General features: G+C 44.1%; 1 protein-coding gene across 1 annotated transcript; it reads left to right on the forward strand.

Annotated features, from left to right (window-relative positions):
- Positions 1 to 6,768: 6,768 nt before the first annotated feature.
- Positions 6,769 to 17,157, forward strand: LOC124003307 (nuclear receptor subfamily 1 group D member 1-like). Its single transcript, XM_046311453.1, has 6 exons — positions 6,769 to 7,433; positions 12,613 to 12,918; positions 13,012 to 13,245; positions 14,540 to 15,087; positions 15,173 to 15,569; positions 15,670 to 17,157. Exons 1-6 carry the CDS (start codon positions 7,418 to 7,420, stop codon positions 15,864 to 15,866), a joined length of 1,698 nt encoding a protein of 565 aa, XP_046167409.1. The 5' UTR covers positions 6,769 to 7,417; the 3' UTR covers positions 15,867 to 17,157.
- The last annotated feature ends 4,033 nt before the right edge of the window (positions 17,158 to 21,190 follow it).

Below are 21,190 nucleotides of genomic sequence, written 5' to 3' on the forward strand. Positions count from 1 at the left end.
GCAACCTTTTGGTTACTGGCCCAACACTCTAACCACTAGGCTACTTGCAGCCTCAGCATACCATTACCCACCACTCAATCATTCACAAAAATACTTATTTTTGGTTTTAATTTGTCAACAGCTGCCTAGAATCAAAAAGATAAACTGCCCAATGCTGTAGGAATTCCAACTTGGTTCCCAATGTAGAGAATGGCTAGGGTCCGTTTATACCCTTCCCTGAAATGTGCACTGATTCATTCCCCCTCATGGATTGAAAAGGAAGGAACCTTAGTAAGAAATATATTTTTAACACGTGTAATTGTTTCCATTGAACAAGACAACTACAGATAATCCCTACACCAATCCAATGCTTTAAATCTATGAAGGGGACAAGTATTGCACACTTCAGGGAGAAGGGTTAGAGAGTCAGTCCACCAGAGAGAATGAGAGAGCAACATGTGTCCATGTATATCTCATAACCCAGCCTATAACTAGACCAAAGTAGTCCCTGGGCAGAGTCAGGAAAACATATGATGACCCTACAAATACAGCCCAATAAGTAATCCCTCACAACTATAGGCTATATTTTGTGAAACAGTATGTATACTGAACAAAAATATAAGCGCAACATGTAAAGTGTTGGTCCCATGTTTCATGAGCTGAAATAAAAGATCCCCGAAATTTTCCATATGCACAAAAATCTTATTTCTCTCAAAATGTGTGCACAAATTTGTTTACGATAGTGAGCATTTCTCCTTTGTCAGGATAATCCATCCACCTGACAGGTGTGGCATATCAAGAAGCTGAATAAATAGCATGATCATTACACAGATGCACCTTGTGCATGGGACAATAAAAGGCCACTCTAAAATGTGCAGTTTTGTTACACAACACAATGCCAAAGATGTCTCAACTTTTAAGGGAGAGTGCAATTGGCATGCAGATTGCAGGAATGTCGACCAGAGTTATTGAATGTTAATTTATTTACCATACGCCGTTTTAGAGAATTTGGCAGTATGTCCAATTGGCCTCACAACTGCAGACCACGTGTAACCACGCCAGCCCAGGACCTCCACATCCGGCTTCTTCACCTGTCACGTTGTAAACAGAGTGCCCCATGGTGACGGTGGGGTTAAGGACCATATCACCTCCACCCTACCTGACACCCTAGACCCACTCCAATTTGCTTACCGCCCAAATAGGTCCACAGACGATGCAATCTCAACCACACTGCACACTGCCCTAACCCACCTGGACAAGAGGAATACCTATGTGAGAATGCTGTTCATCGACTACAGCTCGGCATTCAACACCATAGTACCCTCCAAGCTCGTCATCAAGCTCGAGACCCTGGGTCTCGACCCCGCCCTGTGCAACTGGGTACTGGACTTCCTGACGGGCCGCCCCCAGGTGGTGAGGGTAGGCAACAACATCTCCTCCCCGCTGATCCTCAACACGGGGCCCCACAAGGTGCGTTCTGAGCCCTCTCCTGTACTCCCTGTTCACCCACGACTGCGTGGCCACGCACGCCTCCAACTCAATCATCAAGTTTGCGGACGACACAACAGTGGTAGGCTTGATTACCAACAACGACGAGACGGCCTACAGGGAGGAGGTGAGGGCCCTTGGAGTGTGGTGTCAGGAAAATAACCTCACACTCAACGTCAACAAAACTAAGGAGATGATTGTGGACTTCAGGAAACAGCAGAGGGAACACCCCCTATCCACATCGATGGAACAGTAGTGGAGAGGGTAGCTAGTTTTAAGTTCCTCGGCATACACATCACAGACAAACTGAATTGGTCCACTCACACTGACAGCGTCGTGAAGAAGCGCAGCAGCGCCTATTCAACCTCAGGAGGCTGAAGAAATTCGGCTTGTCACCAAAAGCACTCACAAACTTCTACAGATGCACAATCGAGAGCATCCTGGCGGGCTGTATCACCGCCTGGTACGGCAACTGCTCCGCCCTCAACCGTAAGGCTCTCCAGAGGGTAGTGAGGACTGCACAACGCATCACCGGGGGCAAACTACCTGCCCTCCAGGACACCTACACCACCCGTTGTTACAGGAAGGCCATAAAGATCATCAAGGACATCAACCACCCGAACCACTGCCTGTTCACCCCGCTATCATCCAGAAGGCGAGGTCAGTACAGGTGCATCAAAGCTGGGACCGAGAGACTGAAAAACAGCTTCTATCTCAAGGCCATCAGACTGTTAAATAGCCACCACTAACATTGAGTGGCTGCTGCCAACACACTGTCATTGACACTGACCCAACTCCAGCCATTTTAATAATGGGAATTGATGGGAAATGATGTAAATATATCACTAGCCACTTTAAACAATGCTACCTTATATAATGTTACTTACCCTACATTATTCATCTCATATACATATGTATATACTGTACTCTACAACATCGACTGCATCCTTATGTAACACATGTATCACTAGCCACTTTAACTATGCCACTTTGTTTACTTTGTCTACACACTCATCTCATATGTATATACTGTACTCGATACCATCTACTGTATGCTGCTCTGTACCATCACTCATTCATATATCCTTATGTACATATTCCTTATCCCCTTACACTGTGTATAAGACTGTAGTTTTGGAATTGTTAGTTAGATTACTTGTTGGTTATCACTGCATTGTCGGAACTAGAAGCACAAGCATTTCGCTACACTCGCATTAACATCTGCTAACCATGTGTATGTGACAAATAAAATTTGATTTGATTTGATTTGGTTATGGTATGGGCAGACATAAGCTGTGGACAACGAACACAATTTGAATGCTTAGAGATACCATGACGAGATCCTGAGTCCCATTGTAGTGCCACTCATACGCCACCATCAACTCATGTTTCAGCATGATCATGCAAGGAGCTGTACACAATTCATGGGAGCTGAAAATGTCCCAGTTCCTCCATGGCCTGCTTACTCACCAGAAGTCACCCGTTGAGCACGTTTGGGATGCTCTGGATCTACGCGTATGACAGCGTGTTCCAGTTCCCACCAATATCCAGCAACTTTGCACAGCGATTGAAGAGTGGGACAACATTCCATAGGCCACAATCAACAGCCTGATCAACTCTATGTGAAGGAGATATGTGCTGCATGAGGCAAATGGTGGCCACATCAGATACTGAGTGATTTTCTGAACCAATTTTTTTTAAAGATATCTGTGACCAACAGATGGATATCTGTATTCCCAGTCATGTGCAATCCATAGATTAGGGCCTAATTAATTAACTTCAATTGACTGATTTCCTTATAATCAAATAACATTTTATTGGTCACATACACATGGTTAGCAGATGTTATTGCGAGTGTAGCAAACAACTTGTGCTTCTAGTTCCGACAGTGCAGCAATATCTAACAAGTAATCTAACATTTCCACAACAACTACCTAATACACACACGTCTAAGTAAAGGAATGGAATAAGAATATATACACATAAATATATGGATGAGCAATGACAGAGCGGCATAGGCAAGATGCAATAGATGGTATAAAAGACAGTATATACATATGAGATGAGTAATGCAAGATATGTAAACATGATTAAAGTGGCATTATTAAAGTGATTAGTGATCCATTTATTAAAGTGGCCAATGATATCAAGTCTGTATATAGGCAGCAGCCTCTCTGTGCTAGTGATGGCTGTTTAACAGTCTGATGGCCTTGAAATAGAAGCTGTTTTTCAGTCTCTCGATCCCAGCATTGATGCACCTGTACTGACCTCGCCTTCTGGATGGTAGTGGGGTGAACAGGCAGTGGCTCGGGTGGTTGTTGTCCTTGATGATCTTTCTGGCCTTCCTGGGACATCAGGTGGTGTAGGTGTCTTGGAGGGCAGGTAGTTTGCCCATAGTGATGTGTTGTGCAGACCGCACCACCCTCTGTAGAGCCTTGCGGTTGTGGGAAGGCAGATGCCGTACCAGGCGGGGATACAGCCCGACAGGATTCTCTCAATTGTGCATCTGTAAGAGTTTGTGAGGGTTTTAGGTGACAAGACAAATTTATTCAGCCTCCTGAGTTTGAAGAGGCACTGTTGTGCCTTCTTCAACACACTGTCTGTGTGGGTGGACCATTTCAGTTTGTTCATGATGTGTACGCCGAGAAACTTAAAACTTTCCACCTTCTCCACTGCTGTCCCGTCGATGTGGATAGGGGGGTGCTCCCTCTGCTGTTTCCTGAAGTCCACGATCATCTCCTTTGTTTGTTGACTTTGAGTGAGAGGTTGTTTTCCTGACACCACACTCTGAGTGCCCTCACCTCCTCTCTGTAGGCTGTCTTGTCATTGTTGGTCATCAAGCCTGCTACTGTTGTGTCGTCTGCAAAATTGATGATTGAGTTGGAGGAAGCATGGCTACTCAGTCATTGGTGAACAGAGAGTACAGGAGGAGGCTGAGCACGCACCCTTGTGGGGCCCCAGTGTTGAGGATCAGGGAAGTGGAGATGTTTCCTACTTTCACCACCGGGGGGCGGCCTGTCTGGAAGTCCAGGACCCAATTGCACAGGGCGGGGCTGAAACCCAGGGACTCAAGATTAATGATGAGCTTGGAGGGTACTATGGTGTTGAATGCTGAGCTGTAGTCAATGAACAGTATTCTTACATAGGTATTCCTCTTGTCCAGATGGGATAGGGCAGTGTGCAGTGTGATGGTGATTGCATCATCTGTGGACATATTGGGCGGTAAGCAAATTGAAGTGGGTCTAGGGTGACAGGTAAGGTGGAGGTGATATAATCTTTGACTAGCCTCTCAAAGCACTTCATGATGACATAAGTGAGTGCTACGGGGCTACAGTCATTTAGTTCAGTTACCTTTGCCTTCTTGGGTACAGGAACAATGATGGCCATCTTGAAGCATGTGGGGACAGCAGATTGAATATGTCCGTAAACACACGAGGCAACTGGTCTGAACTGTAACTCAGTAAAATCTTCGAAATTATAGCATGTTGCATTTATATTCTTGTTCAGTGTAAATTTAGTAGTCCTACACACTGAGCTATGAAAACAATGACTAACATTAAATGAATCATTTATATTGTGCCATTCTTGTAAGTCTTTGTGGTTAACTGTAATGATTAACTGATTAAATGTGATTTGCCTGACTGCAATTTATTTAACTACCGAAATATGTCTTGATACAAATGAAATCTCATATTCATAATGAATTACACATCTATAGGCACAGTACATAACTGCTACATTCCGAATGATAAAATATTAATGAATTACAGTTTTTAATGGTGGTGTTTGATTAACAGACAATGTAGCCTATATCTGTATTGCTTATATTCAATATCATAAAGACAGGTCATATATAAAAATATGGATACCATTCCGTTTTGGTCAAGTGTGTCATAACCAAGTAACTTTGTCACATCATGATGCTTTTATTCAAAATCCGTCAAACTTCCGATGATGATGATGTTCCATTAAAATTAATGTTATACCCTTATGCTGTGCTTATGAATGTGTAATTTACCGACTCTGAATCAGTTAATATAAATAGTTATTAAATGACTGTAAACTCCAGAACTGTCGTGTCATTCTGTGCATAATTGCACGTTAATGCCCAAAGGGCGCAGTTCCATGTGTGGTTAATGCCGCTTTCAAGTACTAGTCGGAACTAGGAAACTCGGAAATGTCCGACTTGCTAACTGGTTGAAAGCGGCACGCGTATATCCTCAACCAGATAGCAAGTCAGAAATGTCCTAGTTTCCTTGTTCCAACTAGTACTTGAACGCGGCATATATGACCAATGTCTGAAACATGACAATGACGTATGGCTATACACGTTTCTTGAATCGGAAACAACGTGGTCTTAAACTTGTGCAATATGACGCATATATAATTCACCTACTGCCCTGGTATATCATAAAGTTTGGCCAGCAGGAGTGATCTACGGCGCAGTGAACTCCACGACGGAGTGGCGATGCTTCATTACGAAAAACACGTGAGGACATGCTCTGACGCTCTGGCTGTCGTGTCATTGGCTACCCATGCTGGGTTCACGAGGTTTAAAAGTGACGGCGTCTCGTAGCCTATCAGCATTGACCATATCTAACCAGCTGCCACAGAGAACATATAACACACACAGACCCATTTGACCCAATTGTATAATAATGTGTTATAACCTAGGTGTAGGCAGAGCATCTGCGTCACTCTTCATGACTTCTTTATTCAAAATTCGTTAGCATATATGATAATAAAACATGAGGCGCACGTACTAAGAGCCCCTCCAGCAGAGCCCACAATGACCTACATTCAAATCCGTGTCTAACCGAAAACATGGGCACTCGGGATTCCTATGTGGTGCCTTTACTTAGGACACCACATTGTATTTGAGAAAGCTTTGCTGCTTGATATGTGTTCTCTCAAGTAATTGATGTTGACCCACATTCCCACCACGATTCATGCCAATTTCCGATGCTGTGATTCTAGGAAAAAACTAATCGCTTCTGAAGGCAGAACTTGATAGCGAGATGGAGGGAGCGGTAGCACGGTGAGCTCCGCCTCCTTCCCATGTGCTAGCCCTGGCTAGCCCCCTCTCCGTCCACCCTTCTTATCGCAATGCCTCATATATTTGCATAGAATGTATGTCAGTAGGACACAAGGCTCCGCGGCTCACATGCCGCGCGCACATGCAACCGAGCTTTTACTTAGCCTCCCAAATGTTGAGAGTCCAACGGTTTCGCCTCCACTCTAGCTCCCCACCAATGAAAACGTGCGAACGAATAAAGGGCTAGAGGAGGGTGGGGGTGTACAAGAGGTGGATGAGATACTCTATTAGAGCGTGACAGATGCAGTCAGAGAAAGAGAGAGTGTGAGCGCAATCCTTGGCATACAAAACAGAGGTTGAAGGGACAAAAAAAAAATGGTCACATTTCTCAGACACCTGAAAACGTGCTGTTGTAGTGTGGGCGCGGTGTATTGCCTATTAATGAGTGGGTGTGCCTAAACTACTTTCACACTTTTGACTTTGGAGATGTTCATGGTGACTGACTGGCACTAAAGCCGAATGCTTGGGATTTCTTTTCAAATAATGCTTGTTATGTTACAGTGATAATTTACTGTACACCACACGACCTACGAACACCAAGCGAAGCAGGCTAGAGGCAGCAAGGCACTGAATTACACACCTTGGAGACGATTTGCAAATATTTCGTCAAACGATACCAGTTTAGATTTTGCTGATCTTTAAATCAGTTTCGATTTTTTTTCCACACTTGACGGGTTTGATTGACCCCCAATGACCTGCGTACAGTCTCATTGCTCTTATTGGGATTCCCGCTCTATGCTTTCTTGGCGGTTCATGACTATTTCACCTATATCAACGAAACTCCTCATTGACGCAAAGAGAAACCAACATTGAATAATTCCAATACCGTTTAGAATCAACCAAATACCGGAAAAAATGGACAACAGCCCTGGTGAGTTCCATTTCCTAGTTATAACCAATCAATGCTATTGTCAGTTGTAGGCTAAAACATAAATGTATTTGCGAATACACTACTTGTAAATGAACACTACTGAGTAAATGTAATGTGTACTGTTTAGGTATATTCCTTCACTGTGTTTGGTACACGTACCGTGCGTAGTGGTAATGAGTTCATTGATAATGTCATGATCATGTATTGCCCCGAGGCTTTTTTGTGTTCCCCCCAACCCTACCACCACTTCGGCAGATAATGTCTTCTATTGCTATTATAGCTATTTTCGCCCACATAAACAGTATATGTAGTTAACTAATTATACATACATTCGTAATTTCCTTTTTCTGCAAGGGATGGATTTTTACCCACAGCGACCAATTCACCATTCATTCTGTTTTTAACTCCAACCAACAGATTAACCCATCTTTTTATAATACAATTTTTGCTATGTCCTTTTGCAATACATCCCTCCATTTTAAGTGAAATGCTACTTCGGTGAGGTATTGGACATATACTATTTCGCGTATTTACTTTCTATCGTGTAATAAGTAATGTTTTAGGTTACCTATTTTTAAAATGTTTATATTGTAGTATACATTGGAGATAAGAAGATAGAAACTATCTGGAATTGCGATTCCTATCCCATATGGCACAACTTTACATGAGCACTGATAATGCTCGGTGCCTGCAATTAACACGGTTTTGTTAATTATATCTCAAAACTGGCTTTTGTATAAATTTGCTTCTATTTTGTCAAAGATAGATGGGCTCAATCTAAATTTTAATGCCATGTGTGTTTTTGGATGAAGGCTAATGTGAGTGATGCTTATGGTTTGGAGGGAGTGGGTTGTCGTATGGCATGCCACAATCTTTGCTATTTTGCGGCGACTGAGCTGACCGCTACTTCCCGATTCCCTACATGTAAATAACAAATTGACGTTCAGTACGGGTCCCACTTTACACGCTCGGTCAGTCCCTGGTGCCTGCACGTGCTGGTCGGCACTTCATGTGACTATTCCATTATTGATTTAGTGTTAGCTCTTTTTACATAATAGCAATTTTATGGATTGCCTTTGCTTGGAGAGTTGAGAATTGTTGGCGTAATTGAATCAAACCGGATTACAAGGGGAAAACGAAACCGTTCCAAATCCTTTCATCAGCAGCACTACTCCAGAAAGGCATTTTCAGAACTTCTCAAGCTACCTGACTGGTGTCTCCCCAAGCTTGTTCAGTGCTGCTGGGCATCATAACTGTTTTCTCTCTCAATGGTGTGTCAAGGACCTATCACGCCAATTCCATAGACATGAGACAAAAAAAAAACATTTTTAAAAGAGCTGGTCCTGACATGAAGGCCACATTTGAACAGTTAACAGCTATTCAAGCCAGGTCTAAATTGAGTAGGTAGTGAATTGGTCATAAAAACTGTTTTATTGTGAAATATTGTCTTCCCTGATCTACTGCAGGCACCAGCAGAGTTACAGTCAAAACATTTTTACCAATATAAAATGTACAATATAACAAAATATACTAAATACAAGATATGGAATACAAAAAGTAGTAATTCAGATATGAATTACCCAAAATTAATTTGAATATATGCATACGTTTGAGTGCCAAACATATCCTATCAGTTAGTGGGTCATTGGCATCAGTGGAATGATGACCACTAGCCAACTCTCAGTAATGGGGAGTGTTCAACCTTTATTTCAACTGATATGTTGACCAAGTTGGCCTCCATAGTCCATGAATTCTTAGCAGTGAATGAATCTCCATGGCAGGTCACAATATGGGAGTGTTTCCCTTATGAAGGGAAACCCTGTAAGCCTACGAGGTGACACAATTTACCACTCAATATTTTAAAGTTAAAGATATTCAAATTGCGTTAATTCAATAGATAATTTCCTTTTGAGTCAGGCTCCATTAATAATATGAGGTAATTACCATAACGGTCATGTTATGACACATTTGAGGCTGGAATAACTCAATTGCCAAGTATATTTCCACGAAGACAGCAGGGAATGTGACAGTGGCATTGATATTGAATGACCTAGTCCCCTATTTACAGCCATGTTCTCAAGTCTAATATTTGCATGGCAACAGTCTGATAATGGTCGGCATCATGCGCCTGATTTACCCGAGTTCCCACCTTGCCTGTCTAGAGCCGACTTCACGTGCATAAACCTCCGCATCCACGTGCAGCGCGTGATTCCCACCCTCGCCTTCATATTTTTAATCTCCCTTGCGCTCTCCCCTAGCTCACACACAGCCTTTCCGGGAACTCCTACTCACAGCCTTTCCGGGAACTCTGTTTTGCTGCTGCCAGAATTTGGTCAGTGGGTCAGAACGTTTTAGTACCCTATTCACTAGTTTAATGTTGATTTCTTTACGCCGATATATTTTAATTTGGAAAGACAACTGAATAGTTTGATATACAGTATATTCAATATAGTGGATATTGTGATACTTTTGTAATACATGGTAGCAATACACAAAATGTCACATGTTGAGAATACATTGTAGCGATGGTTCACTCACCGATATCACAAATGATCCTGACAAGTAGCAAATTCAAATTCTCTAAATTCAGGTTGGAGGGTAGGCTGGCCTATATTTATAATATAGTTTATATGGTGGATCAAAATACACTGTTTTCTATGTCATAAAGTTTCTATAGGCTTCTACTCCAAGATAAACTAATTGTTATATTGCCCCACTTCTTCTGCCAATAAATGCAGACTGCTATTCTGTCAATCATCAGAGCTGGATGGGAAGTTAATATGAGTAACTGGACAATATATATATATATTTTTTAATATTTAACCTTTATTTAACTAGGCAAGTCAGTTAAGAACTCATTCTTATTTACAATGACGGCCTACACCGGCCAAACCCAGACGACACTGGGCCAATTGTGCTCCGCCTTATGGGACTCCCAATCACAGCCAGTTGTGATTGCCTGGATTTATCATTATTAATCTACTGGTATTCAATGTAATTGTGTGTATAACCAGTGGTTCACCCCAGTCTTATTCACTGTAATTTATTTATAGATTTACCATGTCAATGTAACACACCAAACACTTACAAATGGCAAGGTTGAGATGATAGATTAGGCCAATAAGATGATAGGTCAGACAAGGAGGCAGTGTCTGGGATGTCTGGAGGGAAAGAAGAAGGGAGGGAGTGAGTAAGGGTCACCAAGAGAGAGGGGGGAAAGGAGGACATGTTCCTGAGCACTCCCTCCAGCCAACCCACTATCAGATTAGCTCACCACGAGTCTCCTCACCCGACATGAGCCATGGACGTTTATCTGACTTCCAACGAAGCAGTGGAGTTAAAGCTGACCTCAACCTTACTGACAGTACAGCGGTTCCACAACAGCAGTGGTTATATTACCATTATAGCTGTGTGACTATAGTACAGGGGTGAAGGTGAGAACTCAGAAGCCTGATTGTCAGATGGTAAGGGATATGGGCTTGTCTTTCAATAAACTAAACCGATAGTCACTATATTGACATGTTAGAAATGACAGGATTACAATATTATTGATGAGCTATTTGGTCTTCATTGATATGCATTGCAGTCCAAGCTGAGCTTTTTTCCACCTGTCTCAAGACTCACGGCCAAGTATACACACACGTCACCTGGCTGTCTCCCTTCTTTTCTATGCCCTAAGAGTGGGTGGGACCTCCATTAAAGGGGGAGGGAATAAGGAGGGGTTAGTTACTGTCTATGTTTATCCTAGCTCTGAGTCATACAGCAGCATAGTGCTCCAGGGAGGGGCCTTTCCTCGAGCCACCTGGCCAGGCTCAGGTTTCTGGTGAATTATGCTGTCTCTGCCATAGAGAAGGTCAGGGGTCAGGTCCCCCTCACTGGGCTGCCACTTGACAATGTAAACCAAACCAACAGCTCAGGACTATATGAGTGTGTGTCAATAGAGGGGATGGGGGTGGATTTAAAGTCCGACATTTCAGGTAGAGGGGACGCAAACAGTGAAGCCCCAGCAGTTATCACAGTCGGTGTTGGCACATGCTGGCAGAGGAATTATAGTCAGGCACACTCACTTTAAGCTAAACAGAATATCCCAGCCAGCAGCACTTGTCTCCTCCAGCAGAGAGAGAAACACGGCTATTGTTTCAGATAGCACAATGCTGGGTTTGACCTGTATTGAAAACATGTATTGCTGACTGAAATTATATTAAAACCGCTTTTTCATCCTCCAGACAAGCTGGGGGGGGGTTCGGTGACTCAGTGTAATGCAATACACACACAGCAGCCTGCCCTCTCTCTTTCAAACGTAAACCCTCTCTCTTTCAACTGTGAGCTCTCAGCAGCCTGTTAGTGTACTGCGACTGTTGTCTACACGGGACTGCGGAAAGCGCCTTGTGTGTCAGGGGTCCATGTGAGTCGGCGGTCGTGTGGCCGGCAGTTTGAGCAAGCTCCGGGCGCATGAACAGGGAAAAGCGAGGCTTGCTGTTAGCGCGAGGAGGCAGCTGGCTGGCTGAACGTACACGTGAGGGGCTGTCGCTCTTCTCGTACACAGAGCACAATCTTTACAGGGAGGGAGGGGTAGAGAGATGGGGAGAGGGAGGGAGTTATGAGCCATTTCCGAGTTTACCGTACCGAACTTGCTTTGGAACGTTCTAGAACTTTTGAGTGGGCGCGGTACGGTACAAATTATATAGCCTAGATTTTTTTCTTACAAAATCGGGAAATGTTTTAAATACTTTTTACATTATTTTGTTTTTGTATATATTCAAGGTCTCACATCAAACACAGAATTAGTCAAAGCTAAAATGATAATGCTTTTTTGAAATCTTATAAATCCACATTTTGGAAAAAGACTATTGACAAAGATCTGGTTGGCCCCGAGGCAAGACTTGACCTCATTTTCCCGACACATTCTGACCTTCTATTACCTTTTACCAGCTTCTCTGAGACTGATTGTGGTTTAAATATCGACCTCGGGCAGGAGGTGTGTTCATGTTTGGTAACCCAGCCAAGTGCCTATTGCTCAACACTTATCTGTTAGTTGACCTACCTACCTTCGACACAGATATGAATCTAGATATCTTTGCACAGCTAGTTTGCTGACAGCATAGCCTAATGTCTGCTTCCTTGTGACATGGTAACACTAACTGCCCTCCCTCTCTCTCCTCTCATCTTTGCACTCCAGGTGGTGTGATACTGTATGCTGGATCATCTGGTAGTGCCAGCCCCAGCCCTGGCAGCCCCTCCAGCGGGTACCAGACCCAGTCTCCCCGGTCCTCCCACTCCCAACCCTCATCTCCTGAGCCTGTCTCGTTCCCCGAGATCGGCCCTCTGAAGAGAGAAAGAGGGGAGAACAGGGGTGGGCCCTCGCCCAAACTAGTCTTCCAGTTCCCTGAAGCCAATGCCACTACAGCAGCTACATCCTCTGGAAACACCTACGCCCACCCTATGTTGGCCAAGAGGCCCTGTAGTTTCACTGGCACCTTCACCAGTAAGTACCACCTCTACTGGCTTTCTTTCTGTCTTCTTATATTTTTCTATTGTAATGTCTAACCAATCATTCCTATTTCTGTCTACCGCACAGAGACAGGAGGCATGGTGCTCCTGTGTAAGGTGTGTGGGGACATCGCGTCTGGCTTCCATTACGGCGTTCACGCCTGTGAAGGCTGCAAGGGTTTCTTCCGGCGCAGCATCCAGCAGAACATCCACTACAAGATGTGTGTGAAGAACGAGAGCTGCCTGATCATGCGCATGAACCGAAACCGCTGCCAGCACTGCCGCTTCAAGAAGTGTCTCTACGTGGGCATGTCCAGAGATGGTAAGAGAACATTCTATCTTCCTCTCCCTCTTTTTCTCTCCTCTGGCCCATAGTTTCTGATTGATGACAGAAGCAGTTGGGGAGTCCCAGTAGTCATCAGTCATGGGGAAAACTGTGGCAAATACGGTTTATTTCTGGAAATTAGGCCACAGGCCGCTTCATTACTCTCAGTGTTAGGTTGAATGTGTTTGCACATCTATTAGAAGTATTATCACAAAGTCTATAACATACAGACATTTAATAGGTCATGTTCTAATGGTAAACTATTTAGAATGTTATTGGAGGATAGTACAGTTGGTACAGTTAGAGGCTCAGCTCCATCCCTCTCCCGTATGACATCATTTCCCTACAGGCCACCATACCCTCCAGAGGTATCTATAAACTAGGTGATAATAAATCATCTTCTTTTCTGGAGCAAACCTTTTGAGGTGACCTATAAAAGGAAAATGCTATAGAGGAGGAAAATGATCCACCATTGCACCAATTACCCAACCAAGTTCAAAGCATAGGCCTGGCCTTTTCGCTCTATATGTTATTTTAATACTTCTGTTATTTGAAGATTTATTTTAGGAATGCAAGGCGATTATTTAAAACGACATTTGATGTCACTTACCTACCCCCTTTTTCCCTTTTCCATCTTTTTACCCTTCCCTCTCATTCAATCATCCTCTAATTCCCTCACCCTTTCGCATTCCCTCTCGCCCATGATACTCTCTTTCGCCCTTTCATTACCACTTCACCCCTTTACTCGTACCCTATTACCCTCTCACTTTTTCCACTCCTCTACTCTGACCACTCCTCCCTCACTCTGTCACTCACAATGACAACGTTTACTCTCTAGCTGACCCAAGAACCTACTTTGTGTTTCGTAACAGGAACACAGAGGAAGGAGCAAGAGTCAGCGAGGTAGAAAGAGGAAGAGAGAGATCAGGGGGAAGGGGCGTAGCATACAGTAGCAGACTATAAATAGGTTTGCCAGAGGACGTGTGCTATGGAGAGGGGGATGGAAGGACTGGAGAGATGAAGAGGAGGGGGGGGTGGTAAACCATGTATTTTCATGGTCGATTGAAACAGACTGGTTATAGAGAGAGGAGAAAAGCTCCCCCAGCTTTCTTTACCCTGTAGGAGAAGTCAGTAATAATACAACACAGTGATTGCATTCCCAATCAGTGTCAGGGAGTAAAGGTTGAATTAGACTGATAAGTAATAGGCTACTGCTATACCAGCTCCAGTCACTGCCATCTGTATTATCCATTCATTGGCTAACGTATTTTCCCCATGTCCTCCTCCTCAGCTGTGCGTTTTGGGCGTATCCCAAAGCGTGAAAAGCAGAGGCTATTGGACGAGATGCAGAGCTACATGAATAGCCTCAACGAATCAGCATCCATGGAGATTGATTCCTCCCCTTCTTCCTCTGAGGCCCCGGCCAGCCCAGAACCTGGCGAGTCCATTTCCACTGCCTACCGCAACATCTTTGCCCAAGAGGATGTGAAGCCAGTAATCAAGATGGTCGTCAACAGCAACAACATCCGCAACAATCCAGCACATGATTCTGGCTACGCTCACCCCGCACCCCAAACCCACTCCCATTCCAACCCCTCTCAGGGGTACCAGTCACATCCCACACAAAGCTACCAGACTCCCCCTCGCTACCCACGCAACAACAATGTTGACAACGCCCAATATACCTACCAACCATCATCCAATCAGAGTCAATGCCCAATGTCCAATGGCAGCCAGTCCGCTCAGACCTTCCAAGCCAATCACAACAACTTTTCAGCCGGCGAGTCTCTAAACCAGACCACATGCCCCTGGAAGTTGAGTGGAGGAGCCAAAGTTCTGGTGAGTCTCATTAAATCTCAGTATATATACTATATGTACAATGCATGGGTCATAGAGCCATTCTAACCCTCTCCCTCTTTCTCAGGCATGTCCCCTGAACGCATGTCCCGTGGCCCCCCGTGACCGATCCAGCCAGCAGATCTGGGACGCCTTTTCCCAGTGCTTCACCCCGGCCGTCAAGGAGGTGGTGGAGTTTGCCAAGAGCATCCCCGGGTTCCAGAGTCTCAGCCAGCATGACCAGGTCATGCTGCTTAAGGCCGGCACCTTCCAGGTGCTGATGGTCAGGTTCTGCTCACTATTCGACCCCAAGGAGAAGACGGTGACCTTCCTGAACGGCCAGACATACCCCCTGACATCCCTGCGGGCGCTGGGTATGAGCTCTCTGCTGGACGCCATGTTTGAGTTTAGTGAGAAGCTGGGATCTCTGGGCCTGGAGCCCGACGAGATGGCCCTCTTCATGGCTGTGGTGCTAGTGTCTGCCGGTAAGAGACTCATAAGAAACACACGCTTCTCTAAATCTTTTTTAAAAATCACATATGTTTAGATTTTTCACCATGTATATAACATTGTCTCCTCTCTCAGACTGTTCAGGTGTGGCTGATGTAGTTGCAGTGGAGCAGCTTCAGGAGAGTCTGATCAAAGCCCTGCGCTCGCTCATCACCCGCCGCTGCCCCGACGACAGCGCCCTCTTCCCCAAGCTGCTGCTGCGCTTGCCCGACCTGCGCACCCTCAACAACATGCACTCCGACAAGCTGCTGGCCTTTAGCATCGACCCCTAAGGACCTGAAGGAACCACAGCCCGCAGGGGCACCCACTGACTACCGGACCCCCGAAAGGGGTAGTCCTCTTGGTGAACACCCTCATGACCCCTTCACTCCAGCCATAAGCCAGCAGCCGGTCATCCTCAGGCTCTCTTCAATGGGCTGTGTGTGCTGGAGCTAGGACTGGGGCAGAAGCAGGGTTGGACAGGGTGAATGAGTGGACTAAGAGGCATCTCAGAGAGAAAAATGGACAATAGGAGGGAGTCTCTTGAACTATGACCTCATGAACAATACTCACAGCTGGTAGAATCTCTCATAGACGTATAATCTGCCTAACAAGTTGGTGTGCTGGGAGTTAGACAGCAAATCCTCATCTTAGTCCAACTTAGCACCCATAGTTGAAGGACGAGAGTCTACAAATCCTCCATTACCCATATTTCCCAATGATAGTGACAGTGACTGAAGACCAAAAGACGGTTCCATTCCTCCTCTCTCATTTCGCGCATCACTATGTCCTCCTGTCCTGCCACAGACAGACAGACAGACAACCAGCAAGAAGGAAGCACACCCTTTTCACAAGAGAAAGGGACATTTTCTTTCTACACATTCAAACACAGCACTTTCCATACATCAACAAGCCCACATGACAGAGCAATAGCAATGTATAACACACTATTAGATCCCTAACTGACTGTGTATGCACTGTTAAAACAGCCTAAGATATTTTCAAAATCATGTCATGAATCTTTTTGGAAATCCAATATTTGGGATTTGATGAGAAAATGTATTATTTACATTTGTAAGAATTGAGAGTATGAAGCATTATATTTGAATACTGTAATCAGGGAGACATTTGGTCATTTTAGACCTAATTTAGTCGGGTTATATGTATTAAGGTATTCTATCGTTGAACATATTGTACATAATATTTGAGACTGGTTCCTACTTCATTTGAGTTGATTGCTGTATGATGTTAGCACTATTGAAGAGACAAAGCGGGGGTGCTATGTTTGAGAGGTGCACGATTGTGTGTGTGTGGGGGGGGGGTGCAAGGTATGCATCTACTGTATGGGGCCAGTGGTCTTCCTGTCATGAACTGATCCTTACAACCCCCAACACTCATCCTTACTGATGGAACCGGTGCACAAACCGTGTAAAAAAAAAAAAAAAACTGTTTGATTTGAACCTACATTATTGAACTATAACTATTGTTGATTGATTGATGCATTACCTTGTGTATATTTTGTAAATGTTTCATGGTTAAACTTCTTCCATAGAGAACCAATATTAAATGAGATGGTATACTGTACTTCTTGTGTATGACTCTTCACTCGTTTCCGTGTGTTATTGACTTATATAAAAGCCACTAACACTATTAACCATACCCAACACACCACGCTGCACAACAGAGGCAAAGCAGTAACCTCTAGCAAAGTAAGGTCACTTTTAACAATGATGTTCCAGCTTTTGTCACCCATTATACCTAATGAATGATAATGGGCATCAGATCAATTAAGTGCCTTGTTACAGGCTGTTAAGGGCATTTGTATCAGTGTGTGTATATAAGCACACAGTTCACAGGTTAACACAAACTCATCCTCGAAGAGCAGATATAACAAAGAACCATGCAGGGACAGAATGATTAGGATGCGAACTGTGTCAAATATATTTGATAGAAAATAATGTGGGTAAATGTGTCAAGTGTGTGTTTCTCCATCTACGTTCATGACTTTTTGTAGTTTTATGCTGTGTTTCTGTATAGCACTTTGTGACATCTGCTGGTGTAAAAAGGGCTTCATAAATACATTTGATTGATTGATTGATTGTCTGAACACTACTTGTCGCAGAGCTAGATACAGATGAGAGTTGGGACGTGTCCACGCAGAGCTAAGTACAGATGAGAGTTGGGACATGTCCACGCAGAGCTAAGTACAGATGAGAGTTGGGACATGTCCACGCAGAGCTAGGTATAGATGAGAGTTGGGACGTGTCCACGCAGAGCTAGGTACAGATGAGAGTTGGGACGTGTCCACGCAGAGCTAGGTACAGATGAGAGTTGGGACGTGTCCACGCAGAGCTAGGTACAGATGAGAGTTGGGACGTGTCCATGCAGAGCTAGATACAGATGAGAGTTGGGACGTGTCCACGCAGAGCTCGGTACAGATTAGAGTTGGGATGTGTACACAGTGCATCTGAAATCTGTACTTTTCTGGAGATTAAGAAAATAATGATTACGATCAGATAGAAAGTGTCCATGCATGTGTGTGTGTCCTTGTGAAGGTAAAACTATAACGACCAGAGCAAGATACAGAGGGCATTCAGAGGGCATCTAACATCTGGAGGGCCCACACACACACACCCCAGCACCCTTGTAGCCATGACCCTGGGGAAAGATTATCCTTGTAGCCATGACCCTGGGGAAAGATGATCTATTATATTGACAAGATAGTCGACTCTAACAATGGAAATACAGTACACATCATCAAATATGGAATCCATGCGGAAGGAGGCGAGATCAGATAGGAGCATTCCGGCCAATGAGAGGGCAGATACACGTGTGAACAACAGGGCCTCGTTCAGTACATTTTTACGTTCTGGAACATTCAATTGAAGGGAAACGGTGCTGTACTGAACAGTTGAAAAACTCTGAGGGGTTTGGGTAACGCTGTCAAGCATGGCCACTGACATTTAAATACATTTGTCATTGGTTCAAGATATAAAGTTGCTAAAGTGCTACCTGTGTCCACTTATATCAGTGCATTCATAACAACCAAACCATTGCGAAACTTCCATTTGATCAAATAAGCCTCATGTAGCAAATGAGCAATTCCATTATAAGTTCTCTCTCATTAAACTCCATACAAAAATTCCTCATTTCGTGGTCTTATTTTCGTGGACAGATTTTGGGCAGAGCAAATCCTCTCGCTTCAACTCTTCCTCTCTGCCTAGGTGGGAAATAATCAAGGTAACCAGTCACATGTCTATGAGTTTTATATCACTGCCCTGTCCCCTAAATTAGGGCATTCACATCAGACAGATCTGAATTAAAGTACTTTAATAGCAGTTTTATGTTTGAAAATGTTTACTGGCCAGCTGCGAGTGAAGCTAAACATTAACTTTGCCCCCCAGATTGATGGCATCTTTACCTGATTTTCCCCTCAAATACTGTAGTTTGTCAAGGGAGCCAAAACCTCTCAAGTGTTTTTCAGCTATGAGAGCAGATTTGGAAGGTATAAATAGAACCAACCTTTGGGAACATTGGGAACATAATGAAGGGTACATTTGTGTAGAACACTGCTCTGTCTGGAACACACAGTAAGCCGACTAAAACAGATCTTCATGCGCCACCTACAGGACAGTTACAGCTAAAGCGTTAACAAGTGCGTCACAGACTATATATAACATGAGAAGAATGAAGAAAAAATAATGTCATTAAGAACATACGTTTATAAAGTCTGAAAAATAAGACTCGCTAGACTTGTGGAGTATATCGTCGGTCAATTATGAACCAAATGTCCGAATTGTTAACAGTTAACTGGTTGTTGTTATACGCGTGCCTGCCTTCAACGAATTAGTAAATCGGACATTTCAATTCCCTTCTTCCGACTAGTACGTGAACGCGGATTTACAGTGCTATTCTTTCGTGTGGATAAAGAACCACACAGCAGAGTAGGACACCAATAACTTTACAGATAGTACACTATCACCATCTAGTGTTCATAATGACACAGAGTGTTGCTGACTCGTAAGGAGTATGATTGCCACTGGGTGCTGATATATGGTCAGTTGTGTGTTTCCCCCCCCCCCCCAATGATTAAGGGTAGACCTTAAGGAAGGTAAGCTGGTCCTAGATCAGTGCCCAAGTACAATTTAAGCAACATCTCTATCTAATGGGTCTGGTCTCTTGATTCCATAGGCTGAAACTAAGCTGTCAAGACTAAACATTTAGTTTTACAGTTGACAAGCTTTACACTGTTGAAATGAGTGTATCAGTCTTTATTTATTTAAGCAGGATTGTTACAAAACCAACTAGCCATCCAGCACAAGGATAAGCCTGTTCTCGCTATGTCTAGGTGTTTTTGACTTGACTAACTGTGCTATAACCTGTCTGAATGTGTGCATGTAACTTGAAAGTAAGTCAACATACGTGATCAGGGTGTTGGCTGCATGTGCCTTGAAAGATAGCTTTTACTTACCAGCAGCTACAGACTGTACACCACATAATGTAATATAGCCAAAACATGTTGGTATCCATTACTGGACGTTGCAGGTTGCCTATGCAAAACGTCGCCATAGATCAGGGATAATCAGTTAGATTCAGCTGCAGGAGGATTTTTACTTGAGACCGGATGATCAGGGGGGCCAGTTGGGGCCGCCAGTTGGGGAACCTTGATTAAAATCAAATAACATTTTATTCATCACATGCTTCGTAAACAACAGGTGTTCCCTTCCCAACAATACAAAGATATATCCTTGTTGTTGTTGAAATAATAGAAAAGAGAAACACGTAACAATAAAAGTAACACTAGACGACACAATGAGTGACGATAACTTGGCTGTATATAAGGGGTGCCAGTACCGAGTCGATGTGTAGGGGTACGAGGTATTTGAGGTAGCAGCAGAGTATGTGATGAGTCAAACTATTTAGCAGTCTTCTGGCTTGGGGGTGAAGATGTTCAGGGTCCTCTTGGTTCCAGACATGGAGCATGCTGTGTGGTAGCAGAGAGAGCAGTCTATGACTTGGGTGGCTTGAGTCTTTGACAATTTATAGAGCCTTCCTCTGACACAGCCTTGTATAGAGGTCCCGGATGGCAGGGATCTCAGCCCCAGTGATGTACTGAGCCATACGCACTACCCTCTGTAGCGCCTTGTGGTCGGATGCCAAACAGTTGCCTTACCAAGCGGTGATGCAGCCAGTCAATATGCTCTCAATGGTGCAGCTGTAGAACCTGTTGAGGATTTGAGGGCCCATACCAAATCTTTTCAGGCTTCTGAGGGAGAAGAGGTGTGTGTTGGTGTGTTTGGACCATGATAGATACTTAGTGATGTGGACATTGAGAAACTTGAAGCTCTTGACCCGTTTCACTACAGCCCCATCAATGTGAATGGGGGTGTGCTCAGCCCTCTGTTTCCTGTAGTCCACGATCAGCTCCTTGCTGACGTTGATGAAGAGGTTGTTGTCCTGGCACCACACTGCCAGGTCTCTGACCTCCTCCCTATAGGCTGTCTCATTGTTGTCAGTGATCAGCCCTATCACCGTCGAGTCGTCGGCAAACATAATGACAGTCAGTCCCTTTGTAATCCATGATAATTAGCAAGTCCTGCCACATCCGACGAGCATC

This window comes from Oncorhynchus gorbuscha, linkage group LG18, assembly GCF_021184085.1.
Source record: "Oncorhynchus gorbuscha isolate QuinsamMale2020 ecotype Even-year linkage group LG18, OgorEven_v1.0, whole genome shotgun sequence".
NCBI lineage: Eukaryota > Metazoa > Chordata > Actinopteri > Salmoniformes > Salmonidae > Oncorhynchus > Oncorhynchus gorbuscha.

What these genes read in the sequence shown, in the direction of transcription:
- LOC124003307 (XM_046311453.1), top strand. An exon ending in GTGGAGGAGCCAAAGTTCTG is followed by an intron (nt 15,088 to 15,172) that starts GTGAGTCTCATT and finishes CCTCTTTCTCAG; the next exon opens with GCATGTCCCCTGAACGCATG. An exon ending in TGTGGTGCTAGTGTCTGCCG is followed by an intron (nt 15,570 to 15,669) that starts GTAAGAGACTCA and finishes CTCCTCTCTCAG; the next exon opens with ACTGTTCAGGTGTGGCTGAT.